The sequence below is a fragment of the Seriola dumerili genome, unplaced genomic scaffold, assembly GCF_002260705.1.
Source record: "Seriola dumerili isolate Sdu_G_001 unplaced genomic scaffold, Sdu_1.0 BDQW01000365.1, whole genome shotgun sequence".
In the NCBI taxonomy this organism is placed as follows: Eukaryota; Metazoa; Chordata; class Actinopteri; order Carangiformes; family Carangidae; genus Seriola; species Seriola dumerili.
Window position 1 is genome coordinate 277,486 of NW_019174620.1, and position 19,102 is coordinate 296,587.

Here is a 19,102-nt window from a genome sequence, read left to right on the forward strand (position 1 = left end):
ACTGACACCACAATGCAGTGAATAAATACATGATTCCTGCTTTTTGATTTTTTAGTATTCTTCTTCTTCACTTTCACAAATATCGTGGTCTATCACAGTAGACTGCCTTGCAATGTATTGAGTATTGCAGAATCGCTGTATCGTGATACCATCATTATCGTTCCCATCCCTAATTTCCAGATGCTTATGTCGTAAAGCTTTAGGTCAAGATAAAAAGTGAGTTGAAGAGGGTTTGCCAACTTGTAACTAAAAAGGTCTCCATTGAGGAGACAGCCTCAAGTAAGTAATCAGGGCTGAATCTGCATTAGGAAGTTGCAATATGTTTGTTTGACAAGTACTGGTTCAACAAGTGTTTATGAGCCTGAGGAAAGTCTTACATTGTCTTATGTTGGCCAGACCAACCTGCAGTTAAGGAGAGTGGGACACACAGGCCAGATGGGCCAAAGCATCAAGAATGATGAACTGAGGAGGCTAATAGAGCTAAGCTAGGACAGAAGGAAGGCAAAATGAAGCAAGATGCCAAGGGAAAGCAGGACATCAGGGCACTGGAGAATTGAAGAAAAACAGGTCGATAAGCAGGAACTCTCAGCTGATGAGAATGCTGTCCGAGCAAGAGGGAGTGAGGAGGATGCAGTAGTTACTGTAAAAGCAGAACAGAAAGTAAAGTAGAGTTCAGTAGAGAATCCAGATCCAACAAGAGCACAGTTTAACTACAAACCCTTTGTAAAATGTGCTATAGTCTGTTGTTACTAAATTTGTTTGTCATTGTTATCCATTTGTAATGATGAGTGCTTCATCATAAACCTGTCCCTAAACAGAACACTGATATTGGACAATGCTACAAAATTGCAGATTTGAGTAAAATGTCTCAACACCTATTGAATGGATTGCCATTCAATTGTTGGTTTATTTCCAATGTTAATGTTTGGTGAGAGTGGGAATTTGTCCAACACTTAATGGAACCAAATACCAGGAAAACTAATGGCATTCCCATTAACCATGGCTTTTAACATGCTGATGTTAGCATTTAGTTCAAAGCACCGTGTCTAAGTACAGCCTCACAGAAACATGGCTAGCAAGGCTGCAGGATCTTGGTCTTGTCAAAAGTTCACTGGCAATGTTATTTAATTACTTATTTCTACAACATTTATGCCTGGCAACTCCAGTATGGTTAAGGTTTGGAAAAGATTGTGCTTACAGCAAAGAAACATTTGTTATACTGTGGTTAAGGTAGAATTAAGGTTAGCCAACTAGATCACTTGCTTATAGTTTGGGACAGATTGTGGTTACAGTACAAAAACAACAAAATAAATAAAGACATGTCTTGTGAGTTGTCAAGAACATGGAAGTCACCCTGGCCTCCACATCATAACTTTGGACTTGGCTACATAAATGTCACATTACTTCCTCCATTAGCACTGAATGTTATCATTGAACGTAAATAGGTAGGTGCAGAATCGTCCAATATAAACTTAATATCCAGAGACTACTGGGCTGGTTCATCCAGCCAGGATTAACGGGGAAGAGTAAGCTCCTTCAGCAAAGGGATTAGTGAGAGAGTTTTCTGCTCCACACTGGTTTGCAGCTGCAGAAGTAACAACTCAGACTGCATGAGAGAGGAGTTCAGAGGGATGAATCACTTGTCACCGGGGTCAGGGTGGTTATGGCTTAGTGATAACAAATTACCTGGGGTCTTTGTCCCTGTGGCATTGCCTTGTTCAAATAACCCTCACATCTACCCACTGGAGGCTTTCTGTCAGAGATACAGAAAATTTTGGGGGGATCAGGATGTGATTGCATGGAGGCTCTTATACGGTGTCAGCTGACCTGGAGCACAGGATGGCAGAGATCCAGCATCACACTGCACAGAAACTGTTGTACAGTGTCAACATCTGCTTCGGGGCACCAGCATGCACACTGCTGTGAGGACCTGCTGTTTTATGACTGGAACATTTTGCTTTTTCTCATCACTCGCTCTCTCCTCCTCTCTCCTTCACTCTATCCTACTGTTGCCAACCTACTACTGCCAATCATTACTGCCTTATGCTGCCTTCAGGTTGGCCCCACTCAGCTTTGTGAAATAAGGCAGCCTGTCTCTTCAGCCCAGTCAACCCACCTTTCTACTCACAGCTCTCACAATTGTGTAACAGTACAAAGCGGCCAAGATTTACTGGAAATTGAGATTTACGAACCTCATGTCTATTGTAGATTTTTTCAGCCTGGAACTCTTACCAACAGATGGTGAATTTGTTGGCCTGTTTTTCTTATAAACACTTGTGGATTATTTGTTGATTTCATTCAGTCATATTTTGAGAGGTTTCCATATGGTGTGATTTATCAATATAGCAACATAGAAAGCACTGTTAACTTAGAAACATAGAAAAATAAGTAATTTAAGCAGACCTGCTGCCTCAGGAGTGTTTGGGTATAATATTTATCCACGTATTTTGTTTAATGTGGAAAATGCATGGTTCCTTGCTCGCTTGCATCTTTAGTATAGATATTTACTGTAATATCCTGTTACTTACTGATTTTTGAGATGGAAAATCATCACTTACACACTGTAAAACATCAACAACAATCTCACACTTTTTGCTTTCTATTGTCTACTGCACCTTTATCCAGTTCCAAGGTCCCTGTATTGCTGAAGCCACACAGGGAACGTTCATATTCATCTGCAACAGATGAAGCAGACAGGCACTGAGTGGTGCTCAAATACTTTTCATGTCAGTTAAAAGTTTCTTGAGGTGGAACACACCTCTATACACATGGCCTTAAAAAAAATTGCACATTTTGTGTGTTGAAGCAGTATCCCAATAGAAAAAAAGCAATGTATTGTAATTGGACTGTTGGATTACTGTGAGACGATATTGCATAATGGAGTCTGTGATGGCGAAACAAATTTCCCTCCTCATTACAAATTTATAAGTTAAACTGGTTAAAGACCTTGCAAGGCTACGATTTCATAGATATTTTCACAAAAGGAAGTTTTACATCTGTCAGATAAGATTCAAAACTTAAGCACACAGCTGCTTTTCAACTGTGAAAAACTCCCCACAGCCTATTGATTAACATGATAACTGGAAGGTTTATTACATTAACTTGCAATAATTTAGTTATTTTCCCGTCATTATCTGGTCTCTTGGGAAATTCATCTCACTTTGTTCAAATGCAATAGAAATGCAGCCTAATGAAAGAGTTTACTGTGTATTATACAAGACTTTATTTAACATTCTTCCTGCCCCTTTGTGAACTATTGCTTCAGCATCATGAATTTTCTTGAGGTGTAGTCTGTGTTATGGTGGACAGACATTAATTTGCACAAATAATGCATTACACATAAAATGCATTGCCAAACATTGCCCTCCTCTTATTGATTTAAAGGCAAACAGATTTGAGCTGTGTCTACACAGTGTTTATGTTCATTTAACGGCTTTTCTTTTCTCACAACATTGTGGTTTTTAGACAGGGGAAATTAAAAGAGACCAAAACCTTAACAAATCCAATTTCTCAGGAACAAGCTTCAAAAGAAGCCAAGTAATTTGTTACTTTCAAATTAAAAGCAAGTTATTATCTACACTCTGATTAGCCCTGCTGGCACTGTATTCATGAAAAAAATTGACAATTGATGAATTTAATTGTGGAAAAAAATCACTCTGCCAACAATATTTTTTAATGTGAATCAATATATTTAAGGTTTATGTGATATTGAACCCAAAATGATGTTACTAATGTTACTGAAATTAATGTTCTTTCTAGTGTATTCAACTTTGATTGTCTACTTGTGGAAAAAGAGTAAAAACATTTACATGATTACAAAGAATGATTTCAGTCAGTTTTTGACAATCAAGGACATAGTCAGGCTTAAATTGGATGTAATAAATCGAAATGGAGGTATAAATAAGTGTCGAATCATCAAGAGCACTGTGACATTGCATATTTCATCTCTTTTTGTGCTTACTCTCGCTACCGCCTACATTCCTAATTCCCATTAGCCTGTAACAATGCCCCTTTCTCTTCCCTCTCTTTCTTACCCATGCTATTTCTGCTTCTTCCATCCTCTGTTTGTCAGTTAAGCATCATGGAGAGAGATTCACAGTCTGTCCAGGACTGCCTGCTCAGTAATGTCAGGGTGTTCTTTGATGTAAGCAGTTCTTTATGTAGGTATTATATTTGATTGATGTGGAAACGTCTGACAGTACACTCTGTTCTCAGATATTTATTTGTGAGTCAACGATGCACACTCAGGAGCTGTGTTGCTGCTAAACAGCCCCTCAGCCACTGAACCGTTGATGACTCCTGCTTTAAGCTGCAGCCAAAAACACTTACATCTGCACTTTTTATCTCCAAACTCTGCTGGCTCCGGTACTTATCACTCTCTAACTACTCATCAGTCACAGTCATGAAATTTTGTAGAAAATAAACATTGACTTTGATCAGCGACAAGTTTATTCTTTTTAACCTGAGCTAAGCTGAGAAAACTGTGCAACAATTTGACCCTAAATGTGTTGCTACCCACAAAAACTTGAATAAAACTTTCATCAACAAACTGTTTTTGTGCTCTTACTTTGTTCCCACTGAGTTTATATCGGTTCCATGTGTAAAAGTCCCATTTGTAGTAGCCAAAAAACTTTTTTGAACTTTTGGGAAATCTGATTATTCAATTTCTTGCTGAGAGTTAGATGAGAGGAGCGATGCCACTGTATGCTAAATATAAAGCTAGAGCCAGCAGCCAGTTTTCTTAATTTTCCATAAAATCTAAAAGCAAAGGGAAAGAGATTGGCTGGCTCACTAGACACTTAGGGCCTGATTTACTAAAGCTTTGCGTGCGTAAAAACGTGCGCAAACGCGACAGCACGCGCAAACACATGTTGATGCTGATCTACTAACCGGACGCACCGAGGATTGCGTCTGTCAGTCGGGCAAAATAACACGCACTATCCATTTTGCGTTTCTGCCTTCATGAATATGCAATATAAGCGTGCCTGCCAGAACGTGCAAAATATCGGGAGGAGTAGATGCAAATAGAATCATTTTGCGCACGCAATGTGATTTACCAAACCTGAAACTAATTGCGCTGATTATTTTTGCGTCTATATTTAGCACGTTTGTCTTAGGCTATCTGGCACAGCTGTGCGCACAGATGGCTGCGGTCATTGTTGCAAGGAGGCGGCGTAGGCACGACAGGCAACGGAGAGAACGCATCTTTTCTGTTCGTGTCTCTCTTTTTGGAATGGCAGAAGAAAAAATAATGGAGACATATCGGTTATCCGGCGATGCCATTTTGGAGCTTCTCCGTGAAGTAGGAGCTGATTTGGATCCAGTCACGAGGAGGAAACTCAGAAATGTGCTTGTTTGCCTCTTGTACCAGCACCTCCAATTCCGTGGCTTCAAATTTGCTTTTGCGCTTCCGTTGGGTCAGCTCGTTTGCATTCGCCATGGTGAATACCCTTAACTCGCGCAAAGTCCTCATTTAAATAGGGTGGGCTCAATCACTTTTGCACCTGTAGTCAATTGCGCTGTTTATCTAAGTAAATCACCCGCAAGCCCCAAACAAGCAGTGCGCGCAATCTATCCGTGTGCGCACGCAATTTAGCGCTCTTTATTTGGGATCTTAGTAAATCAGGCCCTTAGTCTTCCAGCACCTCTAAAACGGACACATTATATATAAAACCAAAAAAATCAGGACAATGGGGAATTATGCACGATACTATTTCTTGACCTGGTGCAGGGGAGCAGTGATAGTCCTAGCAAGGGACCATGCAGCACACTCTGTGGATGCTGAACATACTCTGTTTTCTCCTGACAGAGTCCAGCGTACACATCTTCAGCTGCTCTTCTTCCCCTCAACACTAATTGTTGGTGATTCCATAACTGTGTGTTTCCTTCATGCAGTCACACACTGTTTCCCCGGTGCCACAGCCTCTGACACTCTAAAAAAGCTTGAGGCTTTACTGTCATCACTCCTGTCCACTATTAGAAGAGTAATAGTCCATGTGGGAGCAATTGACACAGTTCTTCAACAGCCCGAGTTGACCAAATCTGATTTTCTTTTTAATTTCTGAAAACACTTTGGAAAGTCTCTTTTTATCTCAGGTCCCATTCAGGTCGCAGTACTGGTTGTCTCAGCAGAGTCCTTGGCTGCTGTCGGCTTGTAGATCTCACAATGTTGGTTTTATTGACAATTTTAACCTGTTCTGGAATCGTCTCTTTTTAACAGAGACGGTATCCAACAAAAGAAACCAGGCATTCAGATGCTGACTACTGCAAACATGCAGGACACAGTGCTGTCTCGTTGACATTTAGACTGTTTACTTCTCACTCATGCACACTGGAAACCGCCTCTTCTTCTATGGTTCCGCCTCAATGCACTAAATTGGGTGCTAGCCCATCCTGTCCTTCCCTGTCGCCATCACCTTCATCACTTCATCTCCCTGTTAAGACTGCTGTAACTAATGGAGTTACCCTAAGTAAAAAAACAAAACAATATTAAGTACATAAATTGTACTACTGTCACACCAACAGATGCTGCCTCTCCATCATTTATGGCTCCTAGCTCAATTACACTTTCAATGTGAGATCTCTCACCAGTAAAACTTTTATTTTAGATGATTGTATTTTATCTGCCAATGTGGACGTTAAGTCTTGGTTACAAACTCAGGATCACCACCGCCTTGTTGAACTGTGTCATCAACACTACAACTATCCTAGCAAACCCAGGAGCAGTGGTTGAGGTGGTGGCCTTGTGAGTGTCTCTAGGAACCATTTCAAATGCCATTGTTTACCATGTAATTAATTTTCTTCCTTTGGTGTTCTCCTCCTTGGTGGTCTCCACCTAATCATATTTTCTTTAAATGATCACCCTCCAAAATCTGTCAGTATCTTTTTAGTACAATTTAGTGAATTTTGTTCTCTGTCATTATTTTAATATTCATCTTGATGACTCCTCAAACCTTCACACTGCACAATTTTTTTAAACATCACTACATCCTTTAATCTTCAACAGTGTTTTTAACGTGGGTGTGAGAGTTCTCATCGTGGAATCAACATGAGTGTATTTGACTATAAATGCATAGTTTTTACCTGTTAAATAGATAGCTTTAACATTGTCCAACCCACTCTATTTGCTCTTGCATTTTCAAGGAACAAAGTCTCTCAAGGTTCTTTTTTTCAATTATCATAGCCCACTTCTGCCTGAACACTGTCACACCAATGAATTGACGGACTGTTTTAACTCTGTCTGCGCGTCGATATTCAATAATGTTGCTCTTCATTAAGTCAGGTCAATGCCTGCACAAAGAAAGCAGACTTGGATACATCATAGTATTCATAGTAAGAGTGTAGGAATGTAGAGTGGAGAGAGAAGAAATCAGGTCTCCAAGTACATTATGAGGTTATGACGGAGTTACTACGCCACTACAGTTATATGGTAAAGAAAGAAAAATACTTCTCTGAACTTCTCTGGTCATCAATATTAACCCCAGATTTTTATTTAACACTGTGGATCAGCGGGTAAATCCATCCCATCTTTGTGCCACAGCTGAAAATGATGCTGACAGTGAAAGTTTTCATTGATAAAGTAGATAAAGTCAGAGCTTCTGTTACCCCTAATGTCCATCACCCACCAAAGAACATTTTAAATCACTGTGTCTTCCAGTCCAGTTCATGTAATACCAGCAAAGTTTTTTTCTCAGAATTATTTAATCTATTTGCCCTTGTCTGCTCTTAGTTTTTAACATTTCTTTATCTAATGATTGTAACCTGAATTACTACAAATTACTTTCTGTTCACAACCTGACTGACTGACTGACTGACTGAGTGATGAAGTTACACTATTGGTCAGCCAACTGCATTAGTCGGCTGGCCGAGTGTTGGAGTTTCCCCGTTGGTCATTGCTCTTTCAAAATGATTTGGCCAGAGCAAGAAGTATTTTCAAATTAGCACCTGTGTCACTAAATTAACCAAGTTTTCAGACCTCGTTAGAGACTGTTTTTCATAAAAGCACCTGGTGACAAATCTAGGAACTTTTTGGACAAACCTTCCCCACCTTTTGTAGAAGGGAGTCGCCCGCACATCATCGAGCTTTCCCTCTGGAGACACACCTCTCTATGCTGACTGCATGCTGACAGCTAACATGAATGAGATTCTAACTTTCTTTCCTATTGATCATTTTGCAAATGTGTTAAAAAGAAAAATGGGATGGATCCTACCTGCCCTCAAAATTACAAAATTCATGTCCAAGCTACTTTTTATATCGACCATTTTTTGAAAAATATATGTCCAGCCAGTTGCTTTTAACAGCAGAAAACGATAACATTTTGAAAAATTTCATTCTGGCTTTCGCAAGTATCAACACTGAGACTGCTCTTCTTGGAACGACTAATGACTTTGTAATTGTGACCGATGATGGGATGTGCTCAGCCCTTGTTCTTCTGGACCTTAGTGCTTTGACACAGTCAATCACAGTGCTGTGTTAGACAGGCTGAGACACAGGGTAGGAGTATCAGGTTCAGCTTTAAAATGGCTCTCTCATACCTAGCAGTGAACTCGAGTTGATTGCCTGACCTAGCTCGTAAGTTTCGCTTCATCAGGCACTGAAAAGTTTAGCTGCATATCCTGCATGTAAAACTGAAATGCATTTATTGACATGAGGATTTATCACATTGTAGTTATAAATTAGATTTGGAACCAACAGGCTATCAACATTTTGGCAGTGTCAGTATTGTATTTGCAGTATTTCCTCTCCACAACTATGTCAAGTAAAATAATACATTCAGGTTGATAAAAGTTAAATATACTGTACCTGGTCAGTTCAACTGTGGAATAAATCCCAGAACTCTTGTAATAACTTTTGTATTTGCCTTTTCAGATATTTTATTGTATCATCATGCCATTAACAAATTAAAAATGATTTAACAGGTTAAAAATAAATCATGAATACAAAAAACAACAGGAGATCTAACTGAACTGTCAACTGAGTTTTTTGATTATATTATATTTAACCAGTTCCCAGCGTATTTTACAAATAACAGGTTTTTGTTTTGACAATGGTGATAGCAGTAATATACATGTAGCAGTGTTTTTATTTTAATTTATTTTTGCCTACAAAATAAGAGAATGATTTATGATATTGTCATGAAAAAGGTCTTTCTTCGTAGTTTATGTTGAGAAAAAAAAATGACAACAAATAGACCATAAAAACATACCAGGGTGGACTTGATGAGAACGAGATGTTTAATAAACATAAGATCTGACCGCAGTTGGTTTCTTGAATTAAAACATAATCAATAAGGTTGTTAAATCAAGGCGTAAGATTGACAAAGTGACAAGATCCCTGTCACAATCTGTAAAGTTAATCAAATTTAAAGGAGGCACCACAGAGAAATGACACCTGCTTCATTTTTCATGCACTTATACACTCCTTGTGTAAACACCAGCAGTTCCCTGGGACTGTTCAGTTTATATGAGATGCAGGGCAGGAATGCTCTGACCTTGGTGGACTTACCTACAATTACAAACACACACACACAGACACACACACACACACACACACACACACACACACACACACACACTCACAAGCTGACACACACATTTGGATGCACACACTTACACACTGACAAAACCATGCACTCTACCTCTCCATCTTTCTCTCTCATCAACATTCTCTCTCACACACACACACACACACACACACACACACCCACACACACACACACACACACACACACAAATGCACAGATATACACAATCGCCCACCCTCGTCCGTCTGAATTAGGACTAATAAGCAGGTGAATTGTCTGTGGAGGTTGAGCCATTTGCAGTGACCTTGGCTAACTGTGGTTAGCAGTGAGGGCCATGCGTTCAGGCAGTATGAATAAGTGGACTGCGTAGGCACATTTTTGTCAGCAAATGAACATAAGAAAAATTCATACTTACTGTACACCACAGGTCTCCCCTTAGAATAGGTGATCTGATTAGGTGTGGACGTGACTTGTGGCATAGATTTGCATATTAATGAAGAAAATCCCATTTTTCAAACAACCACCTCCTCATTGCGTTAAGCTAACGTTTGCTAATGCTGTCCATGTGTTTTGTGACAACATGTTGACATAGACATATTTGCTAATTAATCCATTAATTAGCTGCACTAATCAACTCGTTCGCATCACTGGGTGTGTTAAAGACGTCGTGGCAACAGCAGATAAACAGGCAGCTCAAGTGTTGAGTGCAGTGAGGAGCAGGCGAAAATATCAGCGAATGTAGGCTAAAACTATGGATGTTAGGAAGCTAACGAGATAAGCCTGGAAGGATTTTATTGAAAAGAAGTGACGTGGAGGGGTGATAGTTTCGTTTTTATAGTACAGGGCTGAACATCATCATCTACATTTGTGTTTGTTGTAAACATTCATATACTGAATCATGAAAGGATCTTCATAGGACTACTCTTTTGATATAATTTGTGCAGTATACCAGCAGTCGTGGTAATAAGAGTGAGAACCCGTTGTTAACTCTATGAAGTGTATAAGAAACAAAAAAACGAAGGGTAGGTTTTGCCTAAAATTCAAGAAAATCGCTATCTTTGGTTGTTGTGGGACCCATCATCTCTGAGGTAGAGATGGTTTTAACAAATAAGAAGGACAAGGAAAAGAAAACTCACAAAAACAACAACCAGCACGGACCCCTGAGAGAAAATCAGTCATGTGCTGTATACACATACATCTCATGCCTCACAAGGTGAAATAGGGAAATGAAGAAGGGATTAACTAAAGAGGATAAAGGGAAACCAAAATTATTGAGAGAAAATATGGGAGGAGAGAAGAATATCAAGGAAGAAACAGAACAGAAGGGTTGAGAGAGGGAAAAAAGAAAGCAGAAAAAGTCAAATAAAGATATCTACCTATTTATCTATCATGTGGTGTTTAATTAAAATTGTGTTGCATAACAAATTCAAAACAAATAAGATAAATGACCAAACTCAATGAAAAGTGGATGAATAGCTTAATGAGAGCAAAATTGAAACAGCGTTAAAACAAGAAAACTTACTTGCCACTAGAAGTGTGCCTTGAGAAGTGATTTAAAAGATTAAAGAGCTTGCTGGTGTGTGCTCCTCTGGCAGGTGCTCAGAAGTTTGACTTTGACAGTAAAGGTCAGGTCACCCTGAGCTACAGGCTGAGTCGTTAAAACAGCTTCTGCTCTGTCTCATGTGGGGATGAAAGGTCTGAAATGTAGCTGGTGGCAAAAGTTGTTGTGGCTCAAGTTATCAGTAAAATACTTTGATATCTTTTCTGTAGTAAAAAAAAAAAAAAATCAGCAGGTCATCAGGATAGCGAAGGCTTCATGATGGGTTAGCAAAGCTCCAAACATAGCTCATAACATTGTTGGATAGGCCTCCTATATTTATTTATCTTTGCAGTGGAGTTTAATGGGTTACATAGAGCATTGTTATCTTTTTTTACATGAAGTTCAGCTGCAGATAACAGATAACCTGGCACAGAAAGTAGATGTTTCATCACTTTTCTGCTTAATAGGGCATGTTGACAAAAGTGGTTCAGTCAGGATGGCACATATTAACTGTGATAGATTAGGATGGAATGACCCCTTTGTTTTGGTCATGCAATACTTCACTTTCAATCAGTCGTGGATGAAATCTCTTAAGTAGAAGCAGCAACATCCAAGTTTACTTTTATCATCTATTAGGTACTTGTATTAAACAATAGCAGCAAACGTGCTTAAGTCTCAAAAGTAAAAGTTCTCCCTAAGGACAGAATGGCCCCTTGAGTGTCAAATTATACTTATGAAATGATTATTACCACTGATTATTGTCTTTGATGTTTTTCGGTATTGCAGTTTCTATACCAATGAGTTCAGATCAGTGCATGCCTGCTTTATATTATATTATAGGGTAGTCCAATATGTAGCAGTGTATAATTTTTTATAAGACAGTCATACAGTATGTTTGGTATGTAAAACTTTGATCTGCCAAGTAGCTATAAATAGTTACTATGGACGTCAAATAAATGTAGTGGAGTAATAAAAAGTACAACATTTCCATCAGAACTGTAGTTGTCACATCCCTAAGTCACATCAAATGGAAATGTTGAAGTACCTTAAAACTCTACTGTACTAGGTATGTCCACATTTTTATGCCAACAAAGGACTGTATCATATTGGAGCTATGGAAAGACCTAAGGGGTCTTTGAGTTTCTGCCTGGGCTCAGACACAAATGATGAGTTGGTATTTTTTCTATGAGCCATTATTCTAGTCTGTGTTACTATTTACACTTGCATTCAAAACGACTTCCAAGTGAGGGACAACACTAAAGCTTCAGTACTTCTTCTGTTCAATAACACAAAGTGCAAGGAGATCAGGTAAAGAAGGCCACGAAAGTGCACAGTAAGTGCTAGTTAGGCATGTCAGGGTGATAGAGGTGTTAGGAGAGGAGCTGCCCTCTGAGGAGATGAGCCTTCAAGAGATTCTTGAAGATAGAGAGGGACGCCTCTGCTATGATAGCATTTGGTAGCTCGTTCAACCATCAGGGAACCACAAACAAGAACTGGACTCAGATTTTCTTGTGTGTAGGGATGGCATTGCCAGACAACATTCCTTGGAGGAAGTGGCCGAGAGGGAGCATAAGCCTGTATGATTGACTTCAAGTAGATGAGTGCAGACCCTGAAGCTACTCTGAAGGCAACCATTAGTGACTTGAATTTGATTCAGGCAGCCAGTGGAGGTCAATGAGCAGCGGAGTGAAGTGTCCTTTGAGGCTGATCAAAGACCAGCAGCCGCTTTCCATAGTGTATTATGAGTAATAATTTGTCCATAAGTAGTAGACAGGTCTGCTGTGAATGTAAACAAATTAGATCATTGTCTTATTTTCTGTTATCTAGATCACAATCTTTGAGATAAAAATGAAACAGAAGATTAGATATATAACCCAAAAATGTGTCCATTTATTGTAAAAGCATCACATGTATAACACTGCCCAGGGACTTTCAGTTGAAAATTAGCCTTCTGGCTAAATCTTATCATAATGTTAATTAATGTATGGTCTCCCTGATAAATAAATGAATAAAGCAGAGAGTAAAACAAGCTGTCACTGCCATTTTCAAGGTAAAAGAATTTCTTTGAAACTTCCAATCCGTCTTCCTAAATACAAAAGAGAAAGGTCTTCATAGAAGGAACTATTTTTTTTTCTAGCTAAAAACTGCATCAGTGAGCCAGAGTCAGTTTTCCAGCCAATTTGTTGTTATCAGCTATCTCAAAAAATGGACTAAAAATCTGATGGAAAGAGTCACCTCTATTGGTGGCAAAAAAGTGTCTATTCTATTCTATTCTCTTTAAATTGTACTGCACTATAAAGGGCCCCAAAGCTTCACCAAAGTAATCAAAATTGTTGTCATAACTCCTGAAAGACACAACCTGAATGGACAAAAGAAAAGTTTTTTTTATAGCTTGTCTAACAATGGCAGTGTGCGGATTGTGGGTGTTTTTATTTATTTGTTTTACTTCACTAGTAAAATTTGGGTTCAGGTGGATATATTACTTAACGTGTTTGGTAGGTATTTTTTAAGATTTATTTTCCTCAGGATACACGTAAAAATACATGTAAAAAGATCTAAAGGTGAATTTGCTGAAAACTACTACATGGCTGACACACCTGAGACTGAAATCTGCTATCTAATAATCCCCAATCCTTTTCTTTCCCCTCCTTATCTCAGAGTGAGGACCTTCCCTAAGGATTCAGCCTTATTGGGCAGGGATACTGTTCGAGCCCTGATGTACTACGCCTTGAAGGTTTGGAGCGACATCGCTCCACTTAACTTCCACGAGGTGGCTGGCAGTGACGCAGATATTCAAATCGACTTCACTAAGGCCGACCACAATGATGGATATCCCTTTGACGGGCCAGGGGGCACCGTGGCACATGCATTTTTCCCCGGAGAGAGGTTCACAGCCGGGGATACACACTTTGATGATGATGAGGCGTGGACCTTCAGATCACCAGGTGAGGAACTTCTCTTGTAAATGTTAAGTGCTGTACACATGCACTTGAATATGCATGTATTATATTAATTAGTGAAAGACAGATTTGGAAGGGTGATGAGGGAGAATGGATATGCAGTGATATTCTGGGAAACATGTCACCAAAACATTTCTCAGAGACTCCCAGAGCACTATAAAATGAGGAGATTTAAACAGTCAGCGTCTAGAAAATGAAAAGAGCCTGAACACTGTTTTGAATTGCCATGCTCGGCAAGGTTTCTATATCCAAAACTAGAACGCTGACTGTATTTTGAAGCCAAGCTGCGCTTCCACCCTTTGTTCATGTTCCAGATTCTGTAATTAATATTTAATGTGTTAGAACTATCAATATAACATGGCTTCAGATACAGGACTCAGAGTAGTGACTAAAGTAGCGGTAATTGTTATCACAAGCTTATTAGTAGGCAAAGAAGGCGTCCTTTCATTTCCTCCAACTGCCATAAACAAATAATCCACTCTAATATGCCTGATACCCATGAAGTTTTGTCTTTTTAGAAATTAACACAAGAAATGGGATTGTATTGCTGACTTATATAGATCTCACCTGATTATTGAATTATGCCAGAAGGTTTTCACAACATTTGAGTCTTTTAAATTCTTAACAGATGAAGGATTTGGAAGAAAAATAAAGAGAGAAAAGGACAATATTTGAGTGATAATTTTTTTTTTTTTTAAGAAAAGTGTTTCCTTTGATTTATGGCAATGAAAAGCTGAAAGGAAAATGTCTCTCCGAGACCTCGAAGCAGCACTATAATCTGTGATGTCAACTAACAGCTGCTCTAATGATGATCGATAAAAGAGGGATTTGGACACAATGACACGGTGATGAGATTTACAGAGTTGCAGACACACTGTGCAGAAATATCAGTCACGCTTTATAGTCAGAAACAGTGGTGGAAAATCATCTAGTCAAGTATTTTACTCAAGTACAATTTTAAAGTACTTGTATTCAACTCTAATATTTCCAATTATGTACTACTTTTTACTTCCACTCCACTTCATTTTCGATAGAAATATTTGCTCTTATATGCTCTTTCTTCACAGCTGTATTTACTAGTTACTCCACTCTTTTGAATTATATTTTATGTCTCAGATTGAACTATAAACTGGTTTAAATCAGCTTCAAGCAGCTACAACATAAAAAAGCTTCTTACACATGAACGAGTCAGAAAAATAACCTACTAATATACAGTAATATGATATATTACATCCCAAGTACTTTAACCTTTAATACACATGTTTATTTTGTTGCTAACACTTACACTCAATTTTTAAATTGACTAATGGAATAATTTTAGACTTTTACCTAAAGGAAAAGTTTGACATTCTTGATAATTAGCTTTCCTGCCAAGATTTGGATGAAGATTAATACCATTCACCAACAGCTTACACAAACACTGGAAACAGGGGGAAACATATGATACACAGAAACACCGCTCACCGTGCTGTCCTCCTACAGCTGGAACTTAAAGCTTGTAGCAGGGGTGTGGATGATGCTGACTGTACCAGCTGGTGACTCTGTGATACAACCACGACCTGTATTCATTTCCATTCTTTGCTTCTGAGCTGTTAAAGCTGTGAACCATATGTTACGGTGGCTCAATCTGCTCCAATTAGATGTCCCAGCAGGCCACAGCAGTGGCATGACATGATGGCATGATGCTGTAGTAGCACTGCCTGCGTAGATGAAAGTTTGGTTAATGGGAGCAGGGCAGTGTAGGAGGGAGGGTTCAGGGGTGTTTTCTTATTTTCATGATGGCAATGTATTTCCCTCTACAAACAACAGAATTTCCAACATAGAGAAATGTTGATTTAAACAGAGAAATACAACAAATAAATAGTCATAAATAACTGAACAGTGGTGACAGTCTGATGAATACAGCACCAGTGTTAAAAACAAGGCACTTTGAGCGAGAATGAAAAGATGCAGGCTGTCAATCATCTTACCTTGTTAGATGTTTCTGCTTTCAAGGCTACTTCTTTCACTCACCTCGATGAAGGGTGAAATCTACACCAAATAAAACACATCAGACTTTTTCTTCTTTCATCTTTCATCTATAGTCGGCAAAGGCACTAGAGCTTGTTTCTTAGTCCAATCAATGGCAATAAAAACAGCCCTTTGTTGTTTACTGCTGCCTTTGATTTTTGTATCATTCTTTTAGCACAGAATTAGGGTTTATGTGATTTTAGATACAGATTATACTAGAGACAACATTATTTCTACGCTGTAAAAACAAGGTATTGATCCTCTCCTTGAAAGTTTTGCCTCTGCCGTTATGATCATTCTCATACTCTTGTACTTTGAGATTGTCTAGTATGCCTTTAGCAATTTGGGACTCACCTTTAGGCTAATGAAGTCTTCACTAATTATAGAATTTCAAATATTCTCTTTTTGTCTAGTGCTTTCTAATAATTAACTGTGTAACTCTAAAGCAATGTGGTATTCAAACGATTCAGTCTGATATTTAAGTCATTTCACAGTGCTAGTGATGCAGTTTATGAGATAAGTTAAATAAGTGACCTGCAGCAAGTGGCACCTACAAGCTGAGTTATTTGTGCAGCTTTTTATAATGTGATAATAATCATCCAATTTCCCATTCTCTGTTTCTTAAACCTGCATTAACAATTTTTTTGGCTACTTGGGGAGTATAGCACAGAAATGATCTATAATCACAACACCATGATAAAGTTGATATGACACGTTTCCATGTTCCATGTCTCCAACAACTCCTGAAGAAAATATTTGGATCTTTGGTTGTTAAATTAGCTTTTTTAAAGTTTTGTTGTTGCTACACAGAAAGCAACCTCTTGTTTTGCTTCTATTTCTGTCAGTCGCGGTCTGACTGCCCCATCACTTTCCGATACTAAGTCAATATAGTGTCCAGGCTGTCCTGAAGAAGTAGTGCTGTTCAGAGGGCATATCATAACCTCTTGTCCTGTTAACGCAATGATGGCTGAAGCTCTTGCCAAGACTGGTAAGTTAACAGCTGCTACTGTAATGTTGGCTATGTAGCAATGGCTAAATTTACAAACAGCACCTTTAAATTCTCCTCTATGTTCACCTGCACTAGCTTTGTCTGGGTGCTGTGTGCTGTTGAGCAGGTAGTGTACAGTGGACCTTTGAGCTTTTCACTGAAAACAAAGACCTCCTGCGGCTGAAAATGATGCTGATGAGAGAAGTGAGGCTGTTGCCATAAAACCAAAACAAAAATGCTAAAAAGCCCAGGTGATAATTCTCTGTGAGTTCATCACTACAACCCTACAGTACAGCCACCCTTGTCATATGAAAGTAGTCATATGATCCAGTGGTAATATCAAAATATTGATTATAGCAGCTTTAATGAGAAGATTAAAAATGTTTCAAATGTAATTTCATGTTGAAATAGTTTCAGTGAATTCTGGTCACTTTTATAATACTGGACCATGAAGAACAGTTGATTCATCCTGAATTCTGAAAAACATTTTTAAAAAAAGTGTTTTATCACTAAAGAATCATTATTTTGTCTTCATTGTGTGTCGGCTGCAGCATTTCTGTTTATCACAACATGCTGCACCTTACAGGCATGCTTCCAGAGTGTGTTGGTCGGGGAAAACAACATGCTGCATTTTTTTTCTTCTTCCCCTGTGTTTGCCCTTTGATGGTTTAGAGCCAGATGCGGCTGCATGTTGACTGTTGCTTATTGTTACAAACTGAAAATGTAATAATTAAATTTGGACCATAGATGTGACAGTCCCACACCTCTTGATTTGTATATCAGCCATTCAGCTTGTTCAGTAGATTGAAGGACAATTTTTCTAGAGCTGCCAACTTGCCTAATTTAACACACTAAATATTCACAAAAGGAGCTGGTGCAGACTTCCATTCCTTTCAATTAATTTTCAACATGACATAATAGCTCTTTGTATCCACTTTGCCTTGGGCAGGCCAAAATCACAGATGGGAGTTGTCTCCAAACACATACACACCAGGTGAAAGGGGAAAGTTGCATTTAATTTAACAGAGCCTGACCAATACACTGGCAGCAGGGATATTATCGGGCAATTGTCTGCCTGTGTGTCGGTGGATAAGTAACAAGAAATTGCAACACAGAGACTCCGAATGTAATGGCAATACTGGCAACAAAATTACCTCAATCATATGATTGAGGTAATTTTGTGGACAAATTACATAATTTGTCCAACAGAGAGCACCTACAAGTTCATTTTTCAAGTATAAAATATCCTGTCCAATACATATTGGTCGCAGTTCTTTCCAAATTTAAGATACCGTAACTCCAGTCTGATTTCAGTTGTAGTTTCACTATTTGGAGCCTTGATGGAGTTCAATAAACTTTGATAAATATTTCAGAAGTCTAACTTTGATTTCTCTGGACACATTTTCCCACATATTTCTAGGTGAAAAAAGGTCCATTCCTCCTCAGGAAAATTTATGTCAGGAGCAGCCTCCCATTTGTGAGTAAGGGCTAGAGTGTGAGCTCTGCAGGAGCATGGAATAAAATTAAGGCTTACCTATAGTTTCCACTCTAGTACATATGGGTAATGGCATCATCATGCTTTAAAAGAAAGAAAAAAAAAAAGCAGCACAAAATATGTAGGTCAGCTGTGGGAGCAGATATCGCCAGAATTGATTTTTAGGGAGTTCATGAAATGATTTGAGTCTCGCAAGGAAGAGCTCAATCAATACGTCAGTTCTCCTGCTTGAACAGTTCTTCCATAAAACTTAAGACTCCTTAATGTTTATCCTTTGCCATTTGCACTACGATTAAGTCTTAAAATCAATATTTGTCGTAGATAAAATGAATTCCAAAATATTGTCAATTGAAGCTGCCATCTCGTGTCACTACAAAATGCAATATTTTAATTTAACAGCTGTGACTTTGCGAGCAGCTTTACTCAAATTAAGCTTTGCTTCATCTTTTGAATTATGAAATACATCATATTTCCAGACCTGTGATATCAACAAGGGGGACTGCTGTATCATCATCCTCTCTTAATTTCAACTACATGCTCGTTAACAAATCAAGAGAGTATGTTGTTTAAACCTGGGCATTTTTA

At 38.6% G+C, this 19,102-nt stretch overlaps 1 protein-coding gene across 1 annotated transcript in view; it reads left to right on the plus strand.

The window, feature by feature from the left end:
* Nucleotides 1–19,102, plus strand: part of mmp17 (matrix metallopeptidase 17) — a 77,197-nt gene that overhangs the window by 42,931 nt on the left and 15,164 nt on the right. The window contains exon 4 of the mRNA XM_022760815.1: nucleotides 13,723–14,009. Within this exon, the coding sequence (XP_022616536.1) occupies nucleotides 13,723–14,009 (287 nt within the window). The remainder of the gene's footprint in view (nucleotides 1–13,722; nucleotides 14,010–19,102) is intronic.